This window comes from Nicotiana attenuata, unplaced genomic scaffold, assembly GCF_001879085.1.
Source record: "Nicotiana attenuata strain UT unplaced genomic scaffold, NIATTr2, whole genome shotgun sequence".
NCBI classification, from domain to species: Eukaryota; Viridiplantae; Streptophyta; class Magnoliopsida; order Solanales; family Solanaceae; genus Nicotiana; species Nicotiana attenuata.
In genome coordinates, this window is record NW_017675314.1 from 35,697 (window position 1) to 60,710 (window position 25,014).

At 42.4% G+C, this 25,014-nt stretch overlaps 1 protein-coding gene across 1 annotated transcript; it reads left to right on the top strand.

Moving 5' to 3' along the window:
* LOC109219947 lies at positions 1 to 24,966 on the top strand (the record flags this gene model as incomplete). Its single annotated transcript, XM_019384413.1, has 3 exons — positions 1 to 85; positions 748 to 843; positions 24,335 to 24,966. Coding segments are annotated over exons 1-3 (813 nt in total), but the record flags the coding sequence as incomplete, so codon positions are not given.
* Positions 24,967 to 25,014: the final 48 nt, after the last annotated feature.

Here is a 25,014-nt window from a genome sequence, read left to right on the forward strand (position 1 = left end):
ATGGCAAGGTCACGTACCGCTTCTTCGGCCGAGCAGCAGCACAGACCGATGATGGATCAGCTACATCTTCGGAGGCTGTGTGGAGGTTGGATAGGTTTTACCAAGCTGTTCACTACTACTTTTGGTGGTACGTCTTCTGAGGATCCCCAGGATTATTTGGACAGTTGTCATGAGGTTCTTCAGAACATGGGGATAGTAGAGACCAATGGGGCCGACTTTGCTGCTTTTCGTTTGTCGGGATCCGCCAAGACTTGGTGGAAAGATTATTGTTTGGCTAGACCAGCTGGGTCACCAGCATTGACTTGGGATTAGTTCTCTCAGCTATTTGTGGAGAAGTTTCTTCCTATCACTCAGAGGGAGAACTATCGGAGGCAGTTTGAGCGTCTCCAGCAGGGTTCTATGACTGTCACTCAGTACGAGACCAGATTCATTGACTTGGCCCGTCATGCTCTTCTTATACTTTCCACCGAGAGAGAGAGGGTGAGGAGGTTCATTGAGGGACTCGTTCAGCCTATTCGACTGCAGATGGCTAAGGAGACGGGGAGCGAAATTTCTTTTTAGGATGCGGCCAATATGGCCCGGAGAGTGGAGTTGGTTCTATCATAGGGGGTGGTCAGGGGTCTGACAAGAGGCCTCGTCATTCCGGCAGGTTCAGTGGTGCCTCATCTGGAGGCAGAGACTCTTTTGGTAGGGGCCATCTTTTCAGGCTGTTTCATTCAGCACTATAGGCTTCTCACGGTGCTCCAGGTGGCAGTGGTTCTCATACGCAGTATTCTGATCAGCAGTCCTACAGTGCACCACCAATTCCTATCCGTGCACCGCTGCTCCAGAGTTTTCAGGATGGTAATTCAGGCCATCAGGGTCAGCAGTCTCAGTAGCCGAGGACTTGTTATACTTGTGGCGATACAAGGCATATTGCTAGATTTTGCCCTCGAGCATCGAGCAGCTCTCAGACTCAGGGTTCCCGTGCCATGGTTCAGGCACCGAGTGTTCCACCGCCCGCTCAGCTAGCTAGAGGGGGAGGTAGAGGTGATAGAGGTGGAGGTAGAGGTATTAGAGGTGGANGTTCGGCTTCCTGTATGATTCTTAAAGAAGGAATCTCTACCTCGGCCGGGATGATAGCTTCGGTACCATAGACTAGCATGTAGGGAGTAGCCCCGGTTGATGTGCAGACCGTGGTGCGGTATCCCAACAGAGAAAAAGGTGTCTTCTCGTGCCATTGTTTGTGGTTTTCTACCATCTTCCTTAGTATCTTCTTGATGTTTTTGTTGGCGGCTTCCACGACTCCATTCATCCAGGGTCTATAGGCCGTGGAATTCTTATGCTTGATTTTGAAAGTTTCACACATGGCTTTCATCAGATCACTGTTGAGGTTGGAGGCATTATCAGTGATAATGGACTCGGGAACTCCGAATCGGCAAACAATACGGTCTTTGACAAAGTCTACGATGACTTTCTTGGTTACAACTTTGTAAGATGCATCCTCTACCCATTTTGTGAAGTAATCAATGGCTACCAGAATAAACCTGTGTCCGTTTGAAGCGGTGGGCTCAATCGGACCGATGACATCCATTCCCCAGGCGGCGAATGGCCAAGGCGAGCTTGTTGCGTTGAGCTCATATGGCGGCACTTTTATCATATCACATGCACTTGACATTGGTAGCATTTGCAGACATACTGGACGCATTCTCCATGGTCATCCAAAAGTAATCGTCCCTGAGTATCTTGTTGGCCAAGACAAAACCATTCATATGCGGGCCACAGGTCCTGGCATGTATCTCCTCAAGTAGTTTAGAAGCTTCTTTTGCGTCGACACATCTTAGCAATCCTAAATCAGGAGTTCTTCTGTACAAATTTCCTCCGCTATGAAAGAAGTGATTGGACAATCTCCGAAGTGTGCGTTTCTGAGTGTGGTTTGCATGCTTTGGATGTTCTCCTTTCGCCAAATACTCCTTGATGTCGTGGAACCAAGGTTTTCCATCTGTTTCTTCCGCAACATGGGCACAATAGGCCGGTTGATTATGGACTTTTACTGGGATGGGATCAATGAAGTTCTTGTCCGGATGCTGTATCATAGATGACAAGGTGGCCAATGCATCGGCAAACACATTCTGAATTCTGGGCACATGCCGAAACTCTATCTTGGTGAACCTCTTTCCCAATTCCTGCACATGGTGCAGATATGGCAATATCTTGGAATTCTTGGTGGCCCACTCTCCTTGTACCTGGTTCACAAGCAAATCTGAATCACCAATTACCAGCAGCTCCTGAATATTCATGCCGACTGCCATGTTGAGTCCTAGTATGCAGGCCTCATACTCCGCCATGTTGTTAGTGCAGGGAAATCTGAGTTTAGCAGATACTGGATAATTTTGACCTGTTTCTGATACCAAAACCGCTCCAATGCCTACTCCTTTGAAATTTGCCGCTCCATCAAAGAACATCCTCCAACCATCATATGCTTCAGTAATGTCCTCTCCTACGAATGACACCTCTTCATCAGGAAAATACGTTCTCAAGGGTGAGTATTCTCCTCCCACCGGATTCTCAGCAAGATGATCTGCCAATGTTTGTCCCTTGACCGCCTTTTGAGTTACGTAGATGATATCAAACTCACTCAATAGTATCTGCCATTTAGCCAACTTCCCGGTCGGCATGGGTTTCTGAAATATATACTTCAAAGGGTCCATCCTGGCTATGAGGTATGTGGTATAGGCACAGAAGTAATGCCTCAACTTTTGGGCCTTCCAGGTTAAAGCACAACAAGTACGTTCCAGCAGAGAGTACCATGCTTCGTAAGGTGTGAACTTCTTACTCAAGTAGTATATGGCTTGCTCCTTTCTCCCCGTCTCATCATGTTGTCCCAGAACACATCCGAAGGCTCCATACAATACAGATAGATAGAGTAGCAAAGGCCGTCCCGGCTCTGGCGGGACCAAAACCGGTGGTGTGGACATGTATTCCTTGATCTTGTCAAAAGCTTTCTGACAATCTTCGGTCCAGCTTGTCTCGGCATCTTTCCTCAGCATTTTGAAGATGGCTTCACATATGACTGTGGACTGGGCTATGAAGCGACTGATATAATTGAGACGCCCTAGGAAGCTCATCACGTCCTTTTTGCTCCTAGGCGGCGGTAACTCCTGAATAGCCTTGACCTTAGACGGATCTAGCTCAATCCCTTGCCGGCTGACAATGAATCCCAATAACTTTCCTGCAGGAACCCCGAATGCACACTTGGTGGGGTTCAGTTTCAAGTTGTACCTCCTTAGTCTGTCGAAGAACTTTCTCAACTCTGCTATGTGGTCTGCGGCCCTCTTGGATTTGATAATGACGTCGTCCACATATACCTCTATCTCCTTGTGTATCATATCATGGAAGATGGTTGTCATGGCTCTCATGTAGGTAGCCCCAGCATTCTTTAGACCAAATGGCATCATCTTGTAGCAGTATACCCCCCATGGTGTAATAAAAGTTATTTTCTCCGCGTCTTCTTCGTCTATCCAGATCTGGTGATAACCCGCGAAGCAATCTACAAAAGATTAGAGTTCATGCTTGGTGCAATTATCGATTAGGATGTGTATGTTTGGTAGTGGAAAGTTGTCCTTGGGACTTGCTTTGTTTAAATCCCGACAGCCAACACATACTCTGACTTTCCCATCTTTCTTTGGAACTGGCACAATGTTGGCTAACCAGGTTAGGTACTCAACCACCCTGAGAACTTTGGCTTTGATCTACTTGGTAACTTCTTCCTTGATTTTCAGGCTCATGTCTGGTATGAACTTTCTGAGTTTATGCTTCATCGGCGGACACATTGGATTGGTAGGTAACTTGTGAGCCACTATGGACGTGCTCAAACCTGTCATGTCATCATATGACCATGCAAAAATGTCCTCGTACTCCCTTAAGAAGCGAACGTACTCTTCCTTTTCTATCGGTGATAAGTGAATGCCGATGCGAGTCTCCTTGACGGTCTCGGCGTTCCCCAAATTTACTGCTTCGGTTTTGTCCACGTTGGACTTAGGCTTATTCTCAAAGTTCTCCACCTCCCTGACAACTTCCTCGGGTATCTCGTCTTCTTCATCCGAATCACTATCCTCATGTTGCGTTGCCTCATTACATGTCACAGTCACCGGTTCATCAGGAAAAGTAATAATAACGCTGTAGAAAGAAAAAGTGTAGAAATAATAATGAATGATAAAGAGCAATGCATTTGATTAAAACTGAAAAACATCCAGACCAGTACGACTCGATGAATCGAGCATTTATTTTGAAACAAATAAGACTTTAAAACAAAGTTACTGAAAATCTTAAATGCCTAGAGTGGCTACAAAAATAAAATCTGCCAAGCTACCCAGGGACTCGGCGCGCCAAGGATGGTGGGGCGGTCCAGTTCCTGAGAACAACTCCCTTCTCCACGGTCTGAATAGTGAGGCCTTCTTCCTCCTCCTCCTCAATTATTGCACTGCAATCCATGTCTTCATCCTCTAAGAACAGATTCTTCAAACCAGCTAATGCTTCCTCTTCTGCAGTTCCCCATATTGTATCAGCTTGGTGAATGGCTTGATCAAGACGTGGCACTGGTTGCTCAAGAGGGTAGTACGGTCCACGCCATGGAGGCGACCAATCATTATACTCATGCCATGTGTATTGATATACGAGCCCAAAGGTAGTACCATGACCTTTCAGCCGTATTGGTTTAGTGATACCCTGGAGATTCTTCCCAAGCCCTTTGCCGGGTTCATACCCAGACCATGCCACTATGCTCTCTATTTTACTGCTCCACCATTTATCTTTCTCGACGGCATTGACACGTTCAATGTGATGATAGGTTTCCCCTCCTAGCCTTCTTCTATTTCCAATAACCGGGTGATTTGACTGGTATAAATGGGGTTACTCCCATCTCCGTGAATGATCACCTCCTGACGATTCCATTCGAATTTCACGGCTTGATGTAGCGTGGATGCCACAGCCCCAGCGGCATGGATCCATGGTCGGCCTGACAGAAGATTGTATGAGGCTAGTATGTCGAGCACCTGCAACTCAACGTCGAACCAAGTTGGCCCCATCTGCAAGCACAGGTTAATCTTCTCGATCGTGGCCCTTTGAGACCCATCAAAAGCTTTTACATTCATGCTTCCTGCCCGTATTTCATGAAAACCTGTTCCAATCTTTTCAGAGTGTCCAACGGACAAATATTGAGGCTTGAACCTTCGTCAACCAAGACCCTGGCAATAAAGTAGTCTTCGTATCGCACTGTAATGTGCAGTGCCCTGTTGTGGTTCAGACCCTCAGGTGGCAACTCATCCTCGTGGAAAGTGATTTTGTGACTTTCTAACACCTGTTCTACCATATTAGACATTTCTCCGCTGGTGATATTGTTTGGCACATAAGCTTCGCTCAACACTTTCATCAAAACATTCTTGTGTGCTTCTGAACTTTGTAACAGTGATAGGATGGATATCTGAGCTGGGGTTTTGTTCAAATGATCAATGACGGAATACTCCTTTGCTTGTACTTTCCTCCAAAGGTCATCTGGCCCTGTTTCAATGACAGGCTGCTTGGCAGTGGCATCCTTACTTGGTCCTCCCAGGTACTCAGGTGTAAGATTCTTCCGGTCCTGGTCATTCCTTGTGTGACATCGGATTCCTCCATCTTTGCCTTTCCTTTTTGCCTGGCTTCGGCAACATAATCCCAAGGTATTTCTTTTGATTGGAAAGGAGGCATAGTTGATACTGTCACTATGAAAGGTGCGACCACTTCTACTTCAAACGGACACGGGTGGCTACGGGTAGATCCACTTCTACCTCAAGTGGAACTGATGTGGCTACCTCAACCTCGATTGGCGACTGAGTCTGTACTACAATAGGAGTAAGTATGACTGAGGGTTTAAAGTCATCACCTTCCCGAATAAGCCGAATCGACCCCTCAGGGTCCCACTCTTCGTTCGTCTCTATCACATGTATTCCACCACCTCTATGATCAGGGAGAGGGTTGTTGCGAACATTGGGTGTGGCTTCCTTTGCCCGTTTGACCTTGTTGTCAATCATCGTCTGAATCTTATCTTTCAATGCTCGGCACTCGTCAGTGGTGTGCCCCTTCATACCGGAATGGTACGCACAAATTTTGTTAGGATTGACCCATTGGAAAGGATTCTCTAGTTCCACAGCGGGAACAAGAGTGATGTAACCTGCGACTTTCTACCCTTCATAGAGCTGGTCGATGGGCTTAGCAATAGCAGTGTATTGTCTAGGTGGCTTGCGGTCAAAATTGGGTCTTGGTCTTAGATAATTTGGCGAGTCGGAGGTGACTGGAAATGAGATAGTTGGGAGTTATAGGTATGATAGATAGTGGCTGGTAGGGAATATCTGGGAGATGATGGTTGATATGTGGGTGGTGGTGCTTGGTATGTGGATGGATGTGTTTGATATGTGGGTGGGGGTGTTCGATAGGTAAGTGGAGATTTCGGGCCTTGAGCCACCATTACCGCCCCAATGTCTTTCTTTTTTGATATGCCGCCTGATTGCAATACTTTATTTGTGGCCTGTAATGCCTCAAAATTCATTACCATCCAGCTTTTGATGCCTTCCTCAATTCTTTCCCCAAGTTTGATGATATCGGAGAATTTATAGTTTTCAATAACCATCAACCTTTCGTAATACTGCGGGTCCTGTGCTCTAACGAAGAACTTGTTCATCTGTTCTTCGTATAAAGATGGCCTGACCTTGGCCACTTCCGACCTCCAATGGTAGCATACTCGCGGAAAGTCTCAGTGGGTTTCTTTTTAAGGTTCTGGATGTAGAAAACATCGGGTGCATTTTTTGTGTTGAACCTGAACCGGTCCATGAAATCTGATGCCATACCTACCCAATTGGACCATTTCTTGGGATCCTGGCTGATGTACCAGGACAAAGCATCATCAGTAAGACTCCTTATGAAGAGTTTCATCCAGATCTTCTCATCTTTTCCGACTCCAACAAGCTTGTCGCAATAGGTCCTTAGATGAACCCTAGGATTACCTGTACCGTTAAACATCTCGAACTTAGGAGGTTTGTACCCCTCCGGCAGTTCCACATCTGGCTGTATGCATAGGTTTTCATAATTCAAACCTTCTATCCCTTTGCCGCCTTCGACACCCTGAACCCGACTTGTCAATTTCTTGAGTTCTTCAGCCATGTTTTTAATGAGCTGGTCCTTCTCTGAGGATTCTAGTGCATAGGAAGTTGGTTGAGTAGAGTGAGGTATGGTCTCCACATATATGGGGTCGTTTTGATGAGTCCCAGGTACTTGGGTGTAGTGATGGTCATTGGTTGAGTTTTGAGGATCGAGAATAGGTTGTGGTGTGTTTTGGGGAGTGTGGTAAGTGGCGGTTGGTGGGTACTGGATTGATTGATGGTGGTGTTGGTATTGGTAAGGGATTGAGATTTTGAGGTGGGGTTATGTATTGATGTGGTGCAGGAGGGTTTTGTTAGTGTTGGTTTGATGTGTTTTGGGGAGGTGCTGGGTTCTTTGTGTTTTGTTGGTTGACGTCAGGGACATTCAGGGTGAGTGACAAGTTCGCCAAGTTGCGAACCTGCTCAAGCTCTCATTGTAGCTCCAGTATCTCAAGACTAGATCATTTAGTGCCGGAGTACTCCGACCGTCTGAAGTTTCTGCGTTCTCAACATTCTCCTTTCGAATACCACTTAAGTCGTCCATTTTTGTTTTTCCTTTGACTTTTGTATTGCTTGGAGGAGGAGGAGGTGGAGGGCCTCTAGATATGGTATGATACGCTGATGATGCCAGTATGAGTGAACCAACCTTAGGGAATGGGAATAATCAAAATAAAGGAAAAAAAACAAAAAAGTAACAAGTTAGTGATGATTTTGAAGTGTTGCAGTATTTAAACACATATTGCGGGAATGTAAATTCGCGTCCTAATTTGGGAGCCTCGTTGTGCCCGAGGTAGGCCTAGCGACAAATAGATTTGGAGAATTTTAGATGCCAACAAATGCCTCATTTCATAATATGAAAAATAGACGAAATCCAAAACGACACTAAGATAATAGAAAAATAAGTCACTACTGGCACTTCGCCTTATTACATTTTAGGAAAGCAAATAAATCTAGTCTATTTGGTCCCAGAAGGACCTTCCCCAGATTCGATCTTCCTGACCCCATCGTACAGGTCTCCCGGCTCGCGCAGACCCAGCATCAGGTAAGCTCTGGCCAGATGTCCTCCTTCAGTTCCTTCAGCGTTCTGGAAATCCTCAATCCTCTTTATGGATTTACCATCTAGCTCCACTATTCCTCACTCCAGATATTCCAACTTCCTATTGGAAGTGATTGCCATTTCTTTCCATTCTTCAATCAACCTCACATTCCTCTCATGTATTTCCCGGTGCTCATTCTCAGAGTCGTGGACCCTCTTGTGCAACCTGTTGTATTTGACTTGTGCTTCTGCTTCTTTGTCTATGATTCTATTCCCTCGACCGGTTCCTGGCACTACCATTCCTTTTAGATTGTCTTCTAACCATGCCGAGTAGAGAAGTTCGCATCCTGCATGATACCTGTCAGGCTCAATGGTGTTCTTTTCCACAATGATTTTGTAGTTCCACATGTGCTGGGATTGGTACTTGTAAGGAACGTCGTCATCTTGAAAGTATGCTCTGAAATGACTCATCTTGGCAACCCTTGGTACAACCTGTTTCCTGCCTGCTTGCCTCATAACTCGGATAGGGACATAAGGGTATATCCCTCTCAACCCAATCAGCACCAGGTGTGGAGCGTCCCTGGATCTGATGTCGTATGTTGGGAACCATTCAAACATCCATTGCACTTGCTCCTCGGTCAGATTGTAGAAGAACTCTACCTACTCTTTGGCACTTTCCAGCTGAGCAAACTTGTCCAGAATGTAGGTAATCCGCTTGGGGTGATGGAAGGCAATATGGTCATTCCAAGCCCTTTGTGGAAATTCTTGGCGATACTGGCCCCTTTGAAGATGTTCTAATAACCACAACTGCAGCAACGGGTTACAACCCTCAAAATGCTTGACCCCTTTTTGACAGCGCTCCAGAGCCCTGTAGATGTCGGCTTTGATCATGGGGACTATGGTGTATGTTTGTCCGTTGATCCCTTCCATCAAAGTCTTGGCGACCATGATCAACCTAGTGTGGATTCTTTCCCTTTTCATTGGGAATACTATCAGGCCCAAGAAGCACACAATGAACACAAACACTCTCCGCTGGATATGGCCCAGAAAAGTGATAGAAAGCTCGTCATGGTAGGTACGATAGGACTTGCTATGGCCATACCTCTCATACAGATATTCGAAGGGTATGTACGATTTCTTCAGGCATCCCAAGTCAGCAATTTTCTTCAGCCTCATCATCTTTAAAAACCCTTTACTAGTACGGTTCTCCGGCACCAATAACCCGGGGCTATCCCAAGTTAATCCCGCAAGCCCTCCAATTTCTTCTAAAAATGGTGTCATTTCTATGTCGCCGAAACGGAACACAGCCCTTTCACTATCCCAGAATAAAGTAGCAGCCTCAATCAACCTATTGTTTGGCTCAATGTCTAGTAGAGAAGGTAAATTGACCAAGTACTTCCTTACGTGTTTCTTGTCACTTGAGGAAAGGTCCTCCCACCAATCTAGTAGCAATGGTGGAATGTTGCTAACCATACCGAATCTGGGGACCTCGTGCCTCATTTTCTGCAAAACAAAAGAGTTAGTCCCTTATCCCCCACCAAACTCGACTATTTATACATTCATGATTAGCATATTGGCATTTAGTTCTCCAAATTAATGCACAGAACGTGGTTGTGTCCGTTGGGATTATGGAAAACCCGATGTACTTTTGGATAAGGCTTGTCTTAAAGGATGATTATGTGGACAACATATTAATCCGGCTAGGTTTGACCATGATGCATGCACATTTATGATCGGAGTAAGGTTACTATGGGGGTCTAGACTGGTACCCTCAAGCGGATAACTTCAGGGGGGAAAGGCACGGAACCGTCGACTGCACCGCTGATCGACTAGTTTTACCGCAAATAAGCCTTTCCGAATTTAAGGGTAATAAATTGGAAGAGCGCAACCACTCATCAAGCGTTGCTATAGGATTTTGATACGCATGAGTTGAATATGATGAGGAGTATATGCAACAATAATAGCATGTTGTCAAGTATTTGCACGTAAGAAAATAATAAATGCAGTATTTAAATAATTGAAAGACAGTCACAGAAGAAGAAAACAAAGAGACCTGTCAGTTTTAGGGAAATGAAGAAATCACAAATGCTTAAAAATAAACAGTTAAATTCAAGTAAGGGAGAAGGGTACGTGGGATAGAGCATGCTTAAACTAATTCACAAAAATAAGTTCGTTATGGTAAGAGCCTAAATATATCCCCAGCAGAGTCGCCATGCTGTCGCGCTCCCTTTTTTCCTCCTTGCGGAGAACGTCCGGGTTTCGACATTTCATGGGGGAATAACTCTTTTCCTTTTGGGAATTGGGTATTTGAAGAGTCGCCACCTAACGGATTATGATGCGTTAGGGCACCTTGAGCAATTAACTCATGGACTAGCTTGCATTACCAGAGATTTAGGGTAAGGGCTCGAAATAACTTCGAGGGGAAGGTGTTAGGCACCCCTCGCGGTCCACAATGGTGGGTCCCCGCCGAACTTATATGAATCAGTCATTTTGAACAAGTAAACAGTTTGACCACGTACTTGCAAGTAAGGGCATGCTTTGACATTCTAAGCACATGTGTGATTCAAGTAATGAAACAAGGGAAAAAGTTTGAACAAGTTGCACATATATAAAGAAAAGTAAATTCATTTAAACAACGAGAGTTGGGAAAGGGGGTCCTAGGTTGGTTAGCCTACAGGATCATACCCACACAATGCCCAGTAATCACTCCTCAACGAGGGGATACACGTGGCATTAGCGCGTAGTCATCATATCCTTACTACCCAATTCCCTCCCCTTGGTCATAGCCTAAAGCGTTCTATCAGCTTTGAAAGATATCCTATGCATGCACTACCCGTCCCTTCTTTATGGCCCTAGAGGTATTTAGGACCTCTAATTTGGGTAGTACTAGACCATCCTAAGGTGTTTAAAGGAGAAAAGTCTAAGCGTCAACCAAAACAAGTAGGACTGCATTTAAAGGAGAGAACAACTAAGAGCTCACAGTTTACCTCCGCAAGCAGAAACAAATAAGTGCATGTCTCAAACAATCGTTTAAGAGAAAAACCTTAGAACATGATGTCTAGGTGAGCTGAGGGTATACAGTATTGAATTAGGACCAAAGTGTGAAAGAACTGAATCTATTTGCCTACTGATTTTTAGATCTTACCGAGTGTGAGCAATAACAAGGCGCAATTTTATAGTTCCAGGACTTTAATCGCCCTATAGGCTTGCCTAGGCGTAGTGATGTCCTATGAGCATGGTATCTATTATTGATCCGAAACGCAATAAAACAGTAAACAGTTTCAAACGGGCGATTTGAATCCTATAGGCATGCTTTCTACTGACATTGATTGAAAAACGAGTAGGTTAGTTAATATGATTCAAAACTTGTAGGCGTGAGTTATAGTTAGGCTGATTTTAGATCCTATAGGCATGATTTCTATTAAAGCCGTTTTCAATCCTATAGACATGATTTCTAAGGAGATGAATTTGAATACATGCTGTAAAGAAAATTGAACTTCAATTACTTTACACCCTATAGACATGATATCTAATTATAGAGCTGATTTAGATCCTATAGGCATGACTTCTAATTATGTGAAAGTAAAGCATGCGGAATTCACCAAAAACAGGTCCTATAGGCACATTATCTAACAAACACATTTTTTGATTGAAATAGAGTTATCTACCCGATTTTACCCACAATATGCAACTACCCACCCCTTTTCACTAATCACCCCAATGTTTGTTTACAATAATTATTACATACCAAGAACTGAATGTAAATTACATATATGAAATAGAATAGAAGCTAACCTACAGGTGTCACGACCCCAATCCCGGTCGTGATGGCGCCCAACACTAATGCTAGGTAAGCCCGACCAATTAAATACTCTCAACCCAAATTCGCAATCCGTTAACAAATAATACGATTAAAATAGTAAATATCAAGTTTCCAATCCGAAACTAGATAAAATAGTACAAAAAATAATAACGAATATACCAAACATTCCCCCAATAGATCTGGAGTCACTAGTCTAGAGCCTCTAAATGTAACAGAGTAATATATTCATAGTAATAAAGAAAGTCTAGGATAGGGAAAGACAAATGCAATAAAGGGGAGAAGTCGGGTCCTGCGGACGTCAGGCAGCTACCTCAACAACTCCAAAACCGAAATCCAAGAAGACAGCAAACAACTCCACTAAGTCTCCGGAGCACCTGAATCTGCACACATGGTGCAGGGAGTAAAGTGAGTACTTCCAACTCAGTGAGTAATAAACATCTATAATGGCTGAAAGTAAGAAATTCTGAAATATTACAATATAAAGCTATAATTAGCGATTCAGCACATAAAACGATGAAACAACAACAATATCAGGACAAATAAGACAATTAGGTATAAATGCATGAATGCAATGCAATGCACATGACCGCTGCGGCGCGCAGCCCGATCCATTTGGGTACCCGCGCTCACTGTGGGGGTTCAGACTCCGGAGGGGCTCCTACAGCCCAAGCGCAATATCATCGTAACATTCGCTGTGGCGTGCAGCCCGATCCACACTCAGTCCAGGTATATATATGCATGCAAGCCAATCGGGCACAGTCAAATTATTCATTTTAGTTTCAATAATTAGGAATTTTAGAGCTAAGTGTTTAAACCTTTATTTATTTACTAACCATTTCGAGGCAGTGTCTAACTCAGGACTGATATCATGAAATATGCTAAGCATCATGGATGCAGTGATAAGGATCCCTGAAGGATGCACATGATAGGCACAAAGCCCCAAACAATTCATAAACTCCAAGTAGGATAATTACCAAACAATTTCTAGTCAAGAACGCAGTACGAACATAATTCGGAACGGACTAGGTCACAATCCCCAGTCACAATCGACCCCGCACTCGTCATAGAGTACGTGTCTCGCCTCAATATAGCGTCACAATGTGATATACCGGGGTTTCAAACTCTCAGGTCATCATCTACATCTATTTTCACCTCAAGCCGGCCACAAGTCTAGCTCGCTATGCCTTTGCCTTTAGAATCAACCTCTTCGCACGCTGAATCTCCAATCAATTCCCGTCAAAACTCTCTTCAATTTCCACCCAAAAGCTCTTGAGGTGGTTCAAAAATGGAGGAAACAATGAATGAGTCGCGGATGAAATATCATAATTAAACCCTTCTGTCGCCCAGCTTTTCTTCTAGGCGAACACGGTCAACACCCCGCGTTCGCGAAGGCAAATTTTTTCGTTGACCAAACGATACCCTACGTGAACGCGTCGACCCTCACGCGAACGCGATACTCCAAATGCGAACGCGATGCACAGGACGTCCTCTTATGCGAACGCGACTCCCTCATCGCGAACGCGATGAACAAACTAGGTAGGGTCCCCAGGCCCTTCTACGCGAACGCGAGGCCACGATCGCGAACGCAATGACCCAGAAATCACAACTACGCGAACGCGATGGGCACCCCCGCGAACGCGAAGGCCAAAAGGGGCCTGCAACAGCTGTGCATTTTCTGCAACAGTCAAAGTCCAAAAATCCTTCCGTTGATCACCCGGAATCATCCCGAGGCCCCTGGGACCTCAACCAAAAACACCAACCTACCCCAAAACATCATACGAACTTGTTCCAATCATCAAAACACATCAAACAACACTAAAATCATCATTTCACATCGGATTCAAGCCTAAGTTTCTTAAAAACTTCCGAATTACGCATTTGATCACAAACCCAACCAAACGACGTCCGAATGACCTGAAATTTTGCACACATATCCAAAATCACCTAACGGAGCTACTGCAACTCTCAAAATTCCATTCTGACCCTCGGATCAAAATCCCACCAATCCACCGGAATTCGCCAAAATGCCAACTTGCCAATTCAAGCCTAATTCTACTCCGGACCTCCAAAATCACTTCCGATCGCACTCCTAAGTCACAAATCACCTCCCGAAGCTTACCGAATCACCGGAATTCACATCCGATCCTTCTAACTAATAAGTCAATGTTCGGTTGACTTTTCCAAACCAAACCTTCCTTAAAGAGACTAAGTGTCTCATTTCCTATCCAAACCAATTCAATTAAACTCTAACTCACCCGTTGCTGATAATAAAACATGAAAAAGAAATAAATGGGGGAAACGGGGCTGTAATACATGAGACGACGGGTTGGGTCGTCACAGGCTTGTTATAGCGCTTAGGCTGTAGGAGCCCTCCGGAGTCTGTACACCCCCAGTGAGCGCGGGTACCCAGTGTGTGTGACGTGATATTGCCCGAGGGGCTAATGTTGTTTCATGTTGTTGCCCGAGGGGATGATACGAGTAATTGTGAGGTAGCCCGAGGGGCTGGTTCTGTTGGTATTATGTCCGAGGGGCAGTTTATGGTACTTGTTTTGTTCAAGAGGCTGTTTACGTTTCTATCCTTTTTACTCACCATTTTCATCACTCGTTGGGAATTATTGAAAGATGTTTTGAAAGGGTTTTACTGAACTGAGTTTCTTTTAAGAGTTCTATTGCTTTACTGAATTGTTTTGGACTTATGCTGATTTGCTTTAGCTTTATAACGTGGTTTACGTGTTTTCTTACTGCTCAGCTAGCTTTACTTTTATTACTTACTGAGTTGGCGTACTCATATTACTCCCTGCACCTTGTGTGCAGATCCAGGAGTCTCGAAACGCGATAGTGAGTGTTGATCAGCCTTCCAGCAGGCCTCCGAGTTTGCTAGGTAGCTGCTTGGAGTTCGTAGCCCAGCACTTCTCATTCTTACCTTACTTAGATTGTCTTAGTATCTCATTTTCGGGCTATGTTTGCCTTTCTTGTTTTTAGGCGGGTTTGTAGTTGCTCATGACTGGTGGCACCCCGATGCCGGGCTGTGTTATATTTCCGCATTGTCTATTTTGACTTATATTATGAGAATTCTTGTTAATTAATGGCTTAAAAATGACTTTTATAGAATAATGGTTTGATTTGGGAATTGTGTCGAATGGCCTAGTTTCACGATTGGCGCCATCACGACTGGGTCGGTTTTAGGGTCGTGACAAGTTGGTATCAGAGCCTAGGTTACATAGGTCTCACGAGTCATGAGCGGGTTTAGTAGAGTCTCGCGGATTGGTACAGAGACGTCTGTGTTAGATCATATTTTAATGATGCAATTAATATGCATGTGCAGGAGTTCAAAGAGTAAAAAGGAACTATTGGAATGGCTATGTCGAACAAGGAAGGAAATTATTCAGAAGGGAAACTGCCTGAAATACTTACGATGTACAAGGAAAGAAACATTACTACATCAGCAAATCAGGATTAGCTTCATGATTTTGGGAAATCAAATCTACCATAATGGAATAAAGATTCAACGCAATCTGTGATTGGCGAGTCAGATTAAATCACTGAAGAACAATTAAAGCTAGAAGATCCGGACAACGGTCACAATTGGAAGGTCCAACAATCAAGGAAGAATCCTGTCTATCCCGTTATCTGCCGAAGGAAAAGATCTGAAGAGAAGCAACGGATAGTTCTTTATTCTTGGAAAGAATCAACTCTTTCCAAGGATCAAAACCCTTGGGTTGACAAGCCTTCACCATTTATCCTTGTATAAATTCGCAGTGTAACTCCATCCTTAGTATACTTTGATCAAACCAAAATAACTCTCTTCATTCTACTGCAAACAAGCATAGTAGCCTATATAGATCTGCTGTGTAACAAGTCAGGGATAGAAAGAGGGCATACAACTGGTGAGGCATTGTATCAAATGAGTGCTAGAGAAACCGAGCGACATACATCAAATCTGTACTCGAAAGAAAACTTATTCACTTGAAGAGAAATCCCTTGCAACCCAAGGGGACTGGATTAGGATTCACTTTGAATCCGAACCAGTATAAAAATTCCTGGTGTCTTTAATTTTTGCATTTACTTTCTGCTTATTACCTCGAATTACTATATCTGCAAGATTGCCATATTTAGTCGACTACTTAAGTTTTAAGTCAACTTATTAACAATTAACTTTAATTATCTACAATTCACCCCCCCTCTTGTACTTTCAGTCTGTACTTATCCTCGGAAGGCTGCAGAACCTTTTTAGGAAAAACTTCACATTCTTGAATTCTTATCGTGCGATATTGATTCAGCTTGAAATGTAACTCTTGGATTCCTTCCACGCGTTCGTATGCGCGCTTGAGCGCTCGGTATCAGCTGTGCATCGACAGCTTGTGATTCCTTGATCGAGGGGCGAGATGTGATTTCTATGTGTTGATGTTGGGCCAGTCTAGAGGACTTAAGGCCGGGTTTTGCCTATTGCTTGAGCACTGAGGCGTTGATTGTGAGAGCACGTGCTTTTGGATTTATATGTTCTATAGTGTCCCTATTAGTAGAAGTGATGACTGGTAGCTACGTGATGAGTATGATGTGACTGTGAGATGGGTTCATATGATTCGAATGTGACGAGTAGGGTCCGCTTGAGGGTAGAAAGAACTATCTGGTGCATGAATCCCATCGTGATTTGATGAATAACTCGAGTTGTGGGTGTGTTGAAGGATCTTTTCATGTTGTTTAGTTGGGGGATGAAGTAGATTTCATGTCGTGATATGAGTTCAGACTCAGGAAGATTAAGTGATTGCGTGATGCTTATGGCGGTGGAAAGGTATAAAGCGATGCTAGTTTGAGGCGGAGCAGGTGGGTTATTTCCTGCAGGGTGTCCTAAGGGCGTGTGATCCTTATGTTGTTTGTTGGAAGACCTCTTTTACCAGTGAAATATACATGTTGCAATTTGAGTTTGGATCGCGTATAGGAGTTGTCTTGACTGTTGCGAGGGTGAATGCGAGATTGTACAAGACTTGAAGTACTAGATGGTTTGTGCTGCACGAGCTTATGAAGGATTGAGTTTAATCTCACTATGGTAGTATGGCAGTAATAGAGTATAAGCATTGTGAGCTATAGTGTGTTGATCTATGGCTTTGAGCCAAGTGGGGGAGTCTGCTATTGATCAGTTGATTGCACGGTTATGTGCTTTTTTGGTTCCAGTTTGAGGCATACTGGTGAATCGGTTATGGCTTACAGAGGTTGAGATCGAGGATGACTCGAATAAAGGAAATTTGGAATAGGGGTGGTGTTATGCTTTATGGGTATATGAGAAACATTGGATGATTTAGTTGTTGTTTGTAAGGAATGTAACGTGATGGAGTAGGAAAAATCGCTCGGTGGCTTAGAAGAAGGGGTTACTTCCTTGGGTGTTGGAGTGCTAATGGGGCACATGACGTTCAGTCTGTTTGGTCAGTCTAATTGAGATTTGAGCAGAGTGGATGACTCACGAGAATGGTTTTGAAGGATTCAAGATTTACATGTAGTAATTGGGAATCTTAAGGATGTGTGTTGGCTAGAAACTGAGATTTATTTGGGAGGATGTCAGGACTTGTGGCATTTCTGTATCATTTGAACTCTACATACCAATATCAGAAAGGTAGAGGTAATGACTTTAGATTCGCAGAAGGTCTCTTTAGAGCAGGTATCTCGGTTGTGGTACTTATGGGGGCGCTTCAGAAGAATACAACGGTTTATAAGCCTTAGGGCGGTGTGGTCTTATGCTAAAAATCGCGAGGTAAGTTTTAGTTAAGGATAGTGGTGTACTAGCAAGGAAATGTATCAATTTGACGGTAATTCGGAAGGAAACTCAGAGAATTAGGACAGCTTGGTAGTAGGTTGGATTAGCATGGTGTCACACCTCCTTTTTTACACACCTACCCCGAAGGATAAAGTATAAGAGAGTTTTTCCATTTAAAGTGACATTATTCGAAATGGGATTATTTATTTATTTTAGAGAGTCGCCACTTGGGAAAGGATTGGCTTTTGGTGTCCCAAGTCACCGATTTAATTTAAATCCCAAATCGAGGAAAATTTCGACTTCCCTATTGGAGTCTGCGAACCAGAAATTCTGAATAAGGAATTCTGTTGACCTGAGGGAAGGTGTTAGGCACCCCCGGATCCCGTGGTTCTAGCACGGTCGCTTAAATTATTGTAATTGGCCTATTATCTGATTTTAATACATGTTTTAGCCTATGGTGCAATTTTAAACTTTATCCGCTTTATTTAATTATTTTTTTTTAGGAAAATTGCAACGTTATTTAAAACACGTCTTGAACCACGTCACATAAATGCACCCGCGGTTCTCGACATATTTTATCTAACATTGTTGAGATTTGGATTTGGGTCACATAAATGTGCACCCGAGTTTAGGAAGATAATATTATTAAAATAACGCGCCTAAAGCAACTACGCATTAGCAACTTTGCGAGGGCCATGAAAATTTGCTAAATGGCACGCCTCGATTTCTAAGGATGAACAAGACTAGTTAAGTGAGGGCCATGCAATTTGAGATTTTATTTGGCACAACACGCCTCGAATTATTTTAATAGAATTTTTACTTAACTAAAGCAGACTACAATGCTTTTGAATTAATTAATCTTCTAAAACTAATTTGAGATAAACGACATGATCATATGAACCAACAATTTGCTAGCTAAACCAACTAAATGAAACAAATTGCAAAGAAAATTTACTTCATTCGCACAACTTTTATAAAGAACAGAGGCATGTAGTCATCTATTGAGCATTATTTCTTAATTATATACAGTTATCATTTTCACTTGTTTTACGATGCAATAACACAGATATTAGAGTAAACGACTTCAACATATAATCGTGACCACAGAACTCTTATTAACCCAACAACCAAAAGTCAAGGAATTAGAAAATATCACGGCAACCAAGAAACACTCAATCAAATATACATTGTCTTCAATATCCACAAACAAAAAGTTAANTGCACCCGTGATTTTTGACATATTTTAACTTCGTTGGGATTTGGATTTGGGTCACATAAATGTGCACCCGAGTTTAAGAAGGTAAATTTATTAAACACGCGCCTAAAATACTACGCATTAGGGCTTTGCGAGGGCCATGGAATTTGCTAAATGGCACGCCTCGAGTTCTAAGGATCAATTCAAAATTAAAACGAGGGCCATGCAATTATCATTTTTGTTTGAAATGGCGCACCTCGAGTTCCAATATAAAGGTTTCTATACTAATCATGAGGGCCACAACTATTTATAATCTAAATATGGCTCAACTATATTCCTTGAGTTAAAGTTAGACCCTATTTTAAGCAAATGAACCCAGTTTGAATTAACCCAACGAGGGAGCATCGGCCTTGGATAGGAAAGGCCCAACATGCACCCTTGCTAAAGAGATTTCATGATCAATTTCAGCGCAAGCTAATTTGTAAACAGTTTACATCACATCCACCGAATTCCAAGTAAAGACAGATGCAATAAAATGAAGAATACGTCATTGCTTTTGTTAATCAACAAAATTTGCTCAAATAGTGACAGACTATCTATTCAATTTAAGAAACTAAACTATACATGGTTACTAAGATAAAATTGACTCAATCATCAGTTGAATATCAAAGTATTTACCAAACCATGCCAAATAAAGCATCACACATGTATGAGATCAAAATGAAATAATATTGTATAATTAAATTTGTGTAAAGCACAAAAAATGTGATGAACACAACTTAGTATGAATCCGAGCTATGCCTTGAATATAGGATTAACGTAAATGCTGTTTCAATGCAAGCATGGAATTTATCTTCTCATTTTTTTCATGCTGAAATTCAAAGAAAACAAACAGTAGATTTAAATCAAGTAACTACCATAATGGAACAGTTAGCAACAAAAACTTATTCTGGACAATTATATATATATTTAAAGAAAACAAACATCATCATCATTTATCCAAATCTCACACCAGAAATTACATATGAATTAAAAAGGGCAAAAGCAGTAGAGGAGGGATTAAGAATGCACCTCAATATGACATTTTCTTCAATTTATAATGAAACTTCCGTCTTTACACTTAAAAATTGCTGACACAATAGCAATTGAAAATTCGAACAAGGGACCATGACCGGGACTTGGCAACTCGGCAAAATCGAACGAACTTGATTGACCTTGCAACACTCGGCAAACTCCGCTTTCTTGTTTTTTTTTTTTGGATTTAACTTATTTGGATCTTCTCCAAAAATGAAGAAGACGATCACAGGGGGCCGGGGATATTGTACCAGCGGCGAATCTGATTTTTTTTTTTTGTGTATATGGTGTAGGTACTATTATATAGGGGTAGGGATTAGGGTTATATTTTGTGTATTTTGTCAATTAGTCCCTAGGCTTTTTGTGTTAAGTCCTTAGGGTCTTTTTATTTATTTTTTGTCCTAAAGAAGAGTCTAGAAGGGTCCCTAGACTACACAAGACCTTTTAAAATAAGATAGAAATACTACACCATGTCAAAACTAATCCTAATTAATTAAACTAAACATGAAACTATTTTTTGTATTTTCGAAATTATATAAAGATAAAAATAGGGTACTATTTTTTGCATTTTTTCAAATTTATGACAAATACATAAACTAAAATATTTTTTTTTTGTAATTTTCATTTCTGATAATAAAATAAAGTAAAGAAGTCAAAAATGGTTGAAATAGCTATATTAGGCCTACATTAAATATTTACACGCTAAAAATGGGTAAAATTTCGGGGAGGGTCAAAAATCACATGTCAACAGCTGCCCCTCTTTGACTGGAAACTCGAAGAGTTTTCAGACAAAGAATGACTAGACAGGTTTTTGACCCGACCCTTATTTGGAGAGACTAAAACTAAGAGAAAAGAGGGATGTGACCGAGCCCTGGTATCTGAGCTGCCTACATATCCTTGGCTATAAAGGAATCAGGCCACGTGTAGTTCAGAAGTGAGTGAGATGATGGAGTTCGCCGAGGTGAAGAGCCGGTCGAGGTGCCGTTTCGCCGAGGTTCCAGTTCGCGGTCCCGTTATTACATCAAAATCAAAAATGAAAAAGACTAACTAAGCCTATCAGCTACGAGTTACAAGATTCCTATCTATGAGTCTTCTGAAGCTTGATCTTGAGTCTTGGTTGGTGCTTCATGCGGACCCCGATCCGAATCTTGATGCTTGTTAGCTGCAGGTGTTGGTTTAATCTTCTTCAGCTTTTCAAACCAAGACGGGACATGGAGAGCTTGTGACCTCAGCCTTGTCTTGAGCAGCTCGTATCTTTCATTAACTTCTGCAATTGGACTCACTTCTTGCCTTTCTTTTTGTTTTTTTTTCTTTTTATTCTGGAATGTGACTAACTTCTATTGATCATCTCGGACTGCTGACTCGCATTCTTGACGCGAGCTTCTTTTGTTGCTGACCTGAATTGCATTCTGAATTGAATTCCCTTTTTTCCAGGTGGACTCCTGATTGCTAAAACTTGAAATAGATGCCTCTGTTCTCCAGGCGGGCTCCTGATTGCTAAAACTTGAAATAAATGCCTCTGTTCTCCAGGCGGGCTCCTGATTGCTAAAACTTGAAATATATGCCTCTGTTCTCCAAGCTAGCTCCTGATTGCTAAAACTTGAAATAAATGCCTCTGTTCTCCAGGCGGGCTCCTGATTGCTAAAACTTGAAATAAATGCCTCTGTTCTCCAGGCGGGCTCCTGATTGCTAAAACTTGAAATAAATGCCTCTGTTCTCCAGGCGGGCTCCTGATTGCTAAAACTTGAAATATATGCCTCTGTTATCCAGGCTGGCTCCTGACTGCAGACGCTTAAAAAGTATTCCCTTGTTCTCCAGGCGGGCTCCTGATTGCTGAAATTTGAAATATTCCCTTGTTCTCCAGGTGGGCGCCTGATTGCTGAACTTGAAATGTGTTCCCTTGTTCTCCAGGTGGGCGCCTGATTGCTGACAACTTCTAGTTAAAAAAAAACAGTTTTAACCTAAGCAGACCTTGTTATCTATATCTTGTTATCTAAGCAGACCTTAAAACTACGTCCCATTATCCAGGAGGGACCTGAAAATCAAAATCAAGTCTTATCTTATGAGTGCCAATTCTATGGCTGAATTATACTATCCCACAACAGTATCTTGTTATCTAAAGGAGATCTTAAAACTGTGTCCCATTATTCAGGAGGGTCCTGACAACTCCTAATTGAGTCCTATCTTAAACAGGCAACTTTGAAACCAACTTATGTTCCTTGGGGTACATTTATGCTAAATTATGCTACTCATGATTGCTTTAAAATTTAAACTAAGTCCCATTTTCCAGGAGGGTCCTGAAAACTTACCGTCAAACATGTCTGGTGCCTGCCTTTCCTTGAGGTGGGTTTCTCCGAAACGAACGAAATTTCTGCCCCTGTTTCAATCAAAGAAAAATCTTGTCAGTTTAAAATGTGGTGGTTGGTTTGTGGCCTTGACTTTGAGAGCGATAGCTCCTTCGCTTCCCATGATGACTAACTTCCACTCGAGGACCTTGCTTGTTTATGGACTAACCATTTTCTCTGTCGTCCCCATCACATAAAATTCCTTTTCTCCGTTTGGACCCAATATCTTCTATTTGTTGCGTTGCATGAATTGGTGCCTCCCCAACCTTTGTGTCTCACATGAACCCCAAAGCACGACACTTGTCACCCCTTCATTGCGTATGCTGTTCTTTCTTTCCTTAAACCACTGGTCCTGTCCTTAAGGTCTACGGCTCCTAACTTTGACTTCTGCTTGGAAAGTCTTGCTCGTCACTGGTTTAACACCCTTTTATCAATCTTATCACAGGAAATACCTTTGAGCTGTTCACCCAACCCTTCATCTGTTGCATTGTTCATGAATTAACATATACCAAGCCTTTGTGTTTCACATGAACTTCCAAAGCATATTGATTGTTACCAACTCATCGCGCATGTTGTTCTTTCCCGATTTAAATCACTGGCCTTGGCCTCGAGGTCTATTGTTCCTTCACTCGCCCTGATAACTTTGATTTCCACTTGAAGACCCTGCTTGTCACTGTTCAACCACCTTTTGTCAATCTTACCACAGAAAATATCTCTGATCCGTTCACCAAGCACCTTCCATCTTGTTGCATTGTTCATAAATTGATATGTACCAAACCTTTGTATTTCATAAGGATCCCAAAGCATGTTGATTGTTACTAGCTCAATGCGCTTGTTGTTTTTTCCTGACTTATGACATTTTAGTGTTAGCCAGACCCCGTTTTGTGCAATTGGAAAGCTGGTGGCAAATTTTGAAGTCATTTCTTACTTGTTCTGACCAGACATACTCAAGAGGAGGAAGTAAACAAAACAGAGTAGAGGACAATGGGAAGAGATGATTCCTAACAAGAAAACTACAAAGTAGAAACCTATCGGATGTGGATACCAACTCTAATGACCATGACATGCACCTGCGGCCTATTCTGTTAAGCAAATCTGATGTTCAACTCTTGTCGTGCCTTTTTACCGTGAAACTGGGCTTCAATGCTCCACTTATCCGATCTGATTCACTATCCTAATTCGACTTGTAGTGCCCGAGAGGTTTTCACCATCAAGCCTTTCTCATTTTGGTCTTTCTCTCACCTCGCTATCGCCTTATGGTGCCTGTGAAGGTTTTCACCAATAAGACTCTCTCATTTTTATTTCTCTCAGCTTACTTTGCCTTATGGTGCCCGTGAGGGCATTTATCATCAAGACTCTCTCATTCTTCATTTCCCTCGTTTGGACTGGAGTGTTACCCCTGATATGGTTCACCTCTACTCGCTTTACTCGGCGTCTCTCGAAGATTGATCAGAAGGTCTTTCTTCGGACCGTAATGCAGGCTTTTGGACAGGGTTAGGAAGAAAGGGTATCAAAGGCTCAAAACAATTCAACATGGATTCAAAATTACAACTTTCGGAATTAGATTTCTTACAACAACCACAACTTCTACCCCAGTTTCTTTCTTGGGGACTTTTGAATTTTATTTTGGTGTGACTGAACCTCAGAGAGAGGCTGCCTACGTACCCTTTCGGGATCAAGTCAAACGTAGTTCAGGCCACAAAACTACGTTCGTTGTTGCGAATTCTATGGAAATAAGACTCCAAATGCAAATGCACATATATTTTTGTATTTTTCGTTAATCAAAATAAAATAAACATGCACAAACAAATGCAAACAATTAACAGAAAATGCCACGAAAATCCACAAAATTGCAAATAATGAAAAGAAATTATTTTGTTTGAAATTATGGGAGTAATTCATATAGGGCAAAAATCACGTGCTCACAGTAACTTCCTGGATTCTCAATTCCTTGTCAAAAGAAATTTCTGATAGTGTTGAGTATGTTAGTGATTCAGTAGAATTGTGGAGAGAATTGGAAGATCGATATGATCCAACGAACGGTGCAAAGCTGTATCAAATCCAAAAGGAGATCAATGATCTTGTTCAAGGGTCTTTGGACATTACTACCTACTACACGCGAATGAAAAGACTATGGGAAGAGTTGAGCAATCTCAATGCAAGGTCCCAGTGCACTTATGCTTGTACGTGTGGCTCAAAGGACAATATGCATAAGGCAGAGCAGGACAGGCGACTTATTCAGTTTTTGATGGGATTGAATGAAGTGTACACGACAATGAGAGGAAACATTTTGATGATGAAGCCCTTACCATCATTGGCACAAGCCTTTTCTTTGTTGGTGCAAGAGGAAAAACAAAGGGAGTTCAAACCAAGTAGTCATTTGAACCTGGAGTCTACCTCACTTCATGTGAATACTGCACCTTCACAACATCAAAATCCCTTTGGAGCTCGAAATTTCAAGACACACTATACAGTTAACTCAGGTCAATCCAGGGGTCGACCATTCTGTGACTACTGCAAGAGACCTGGCCATACAAAAGACAAATGTTACAAGTTACATGGATATCCCCAGGGCAATTCCTACAACAATCAAGTTTCAAATCGCACCAATGCTCAACAGTTCAATCAAGGGAATAACTCA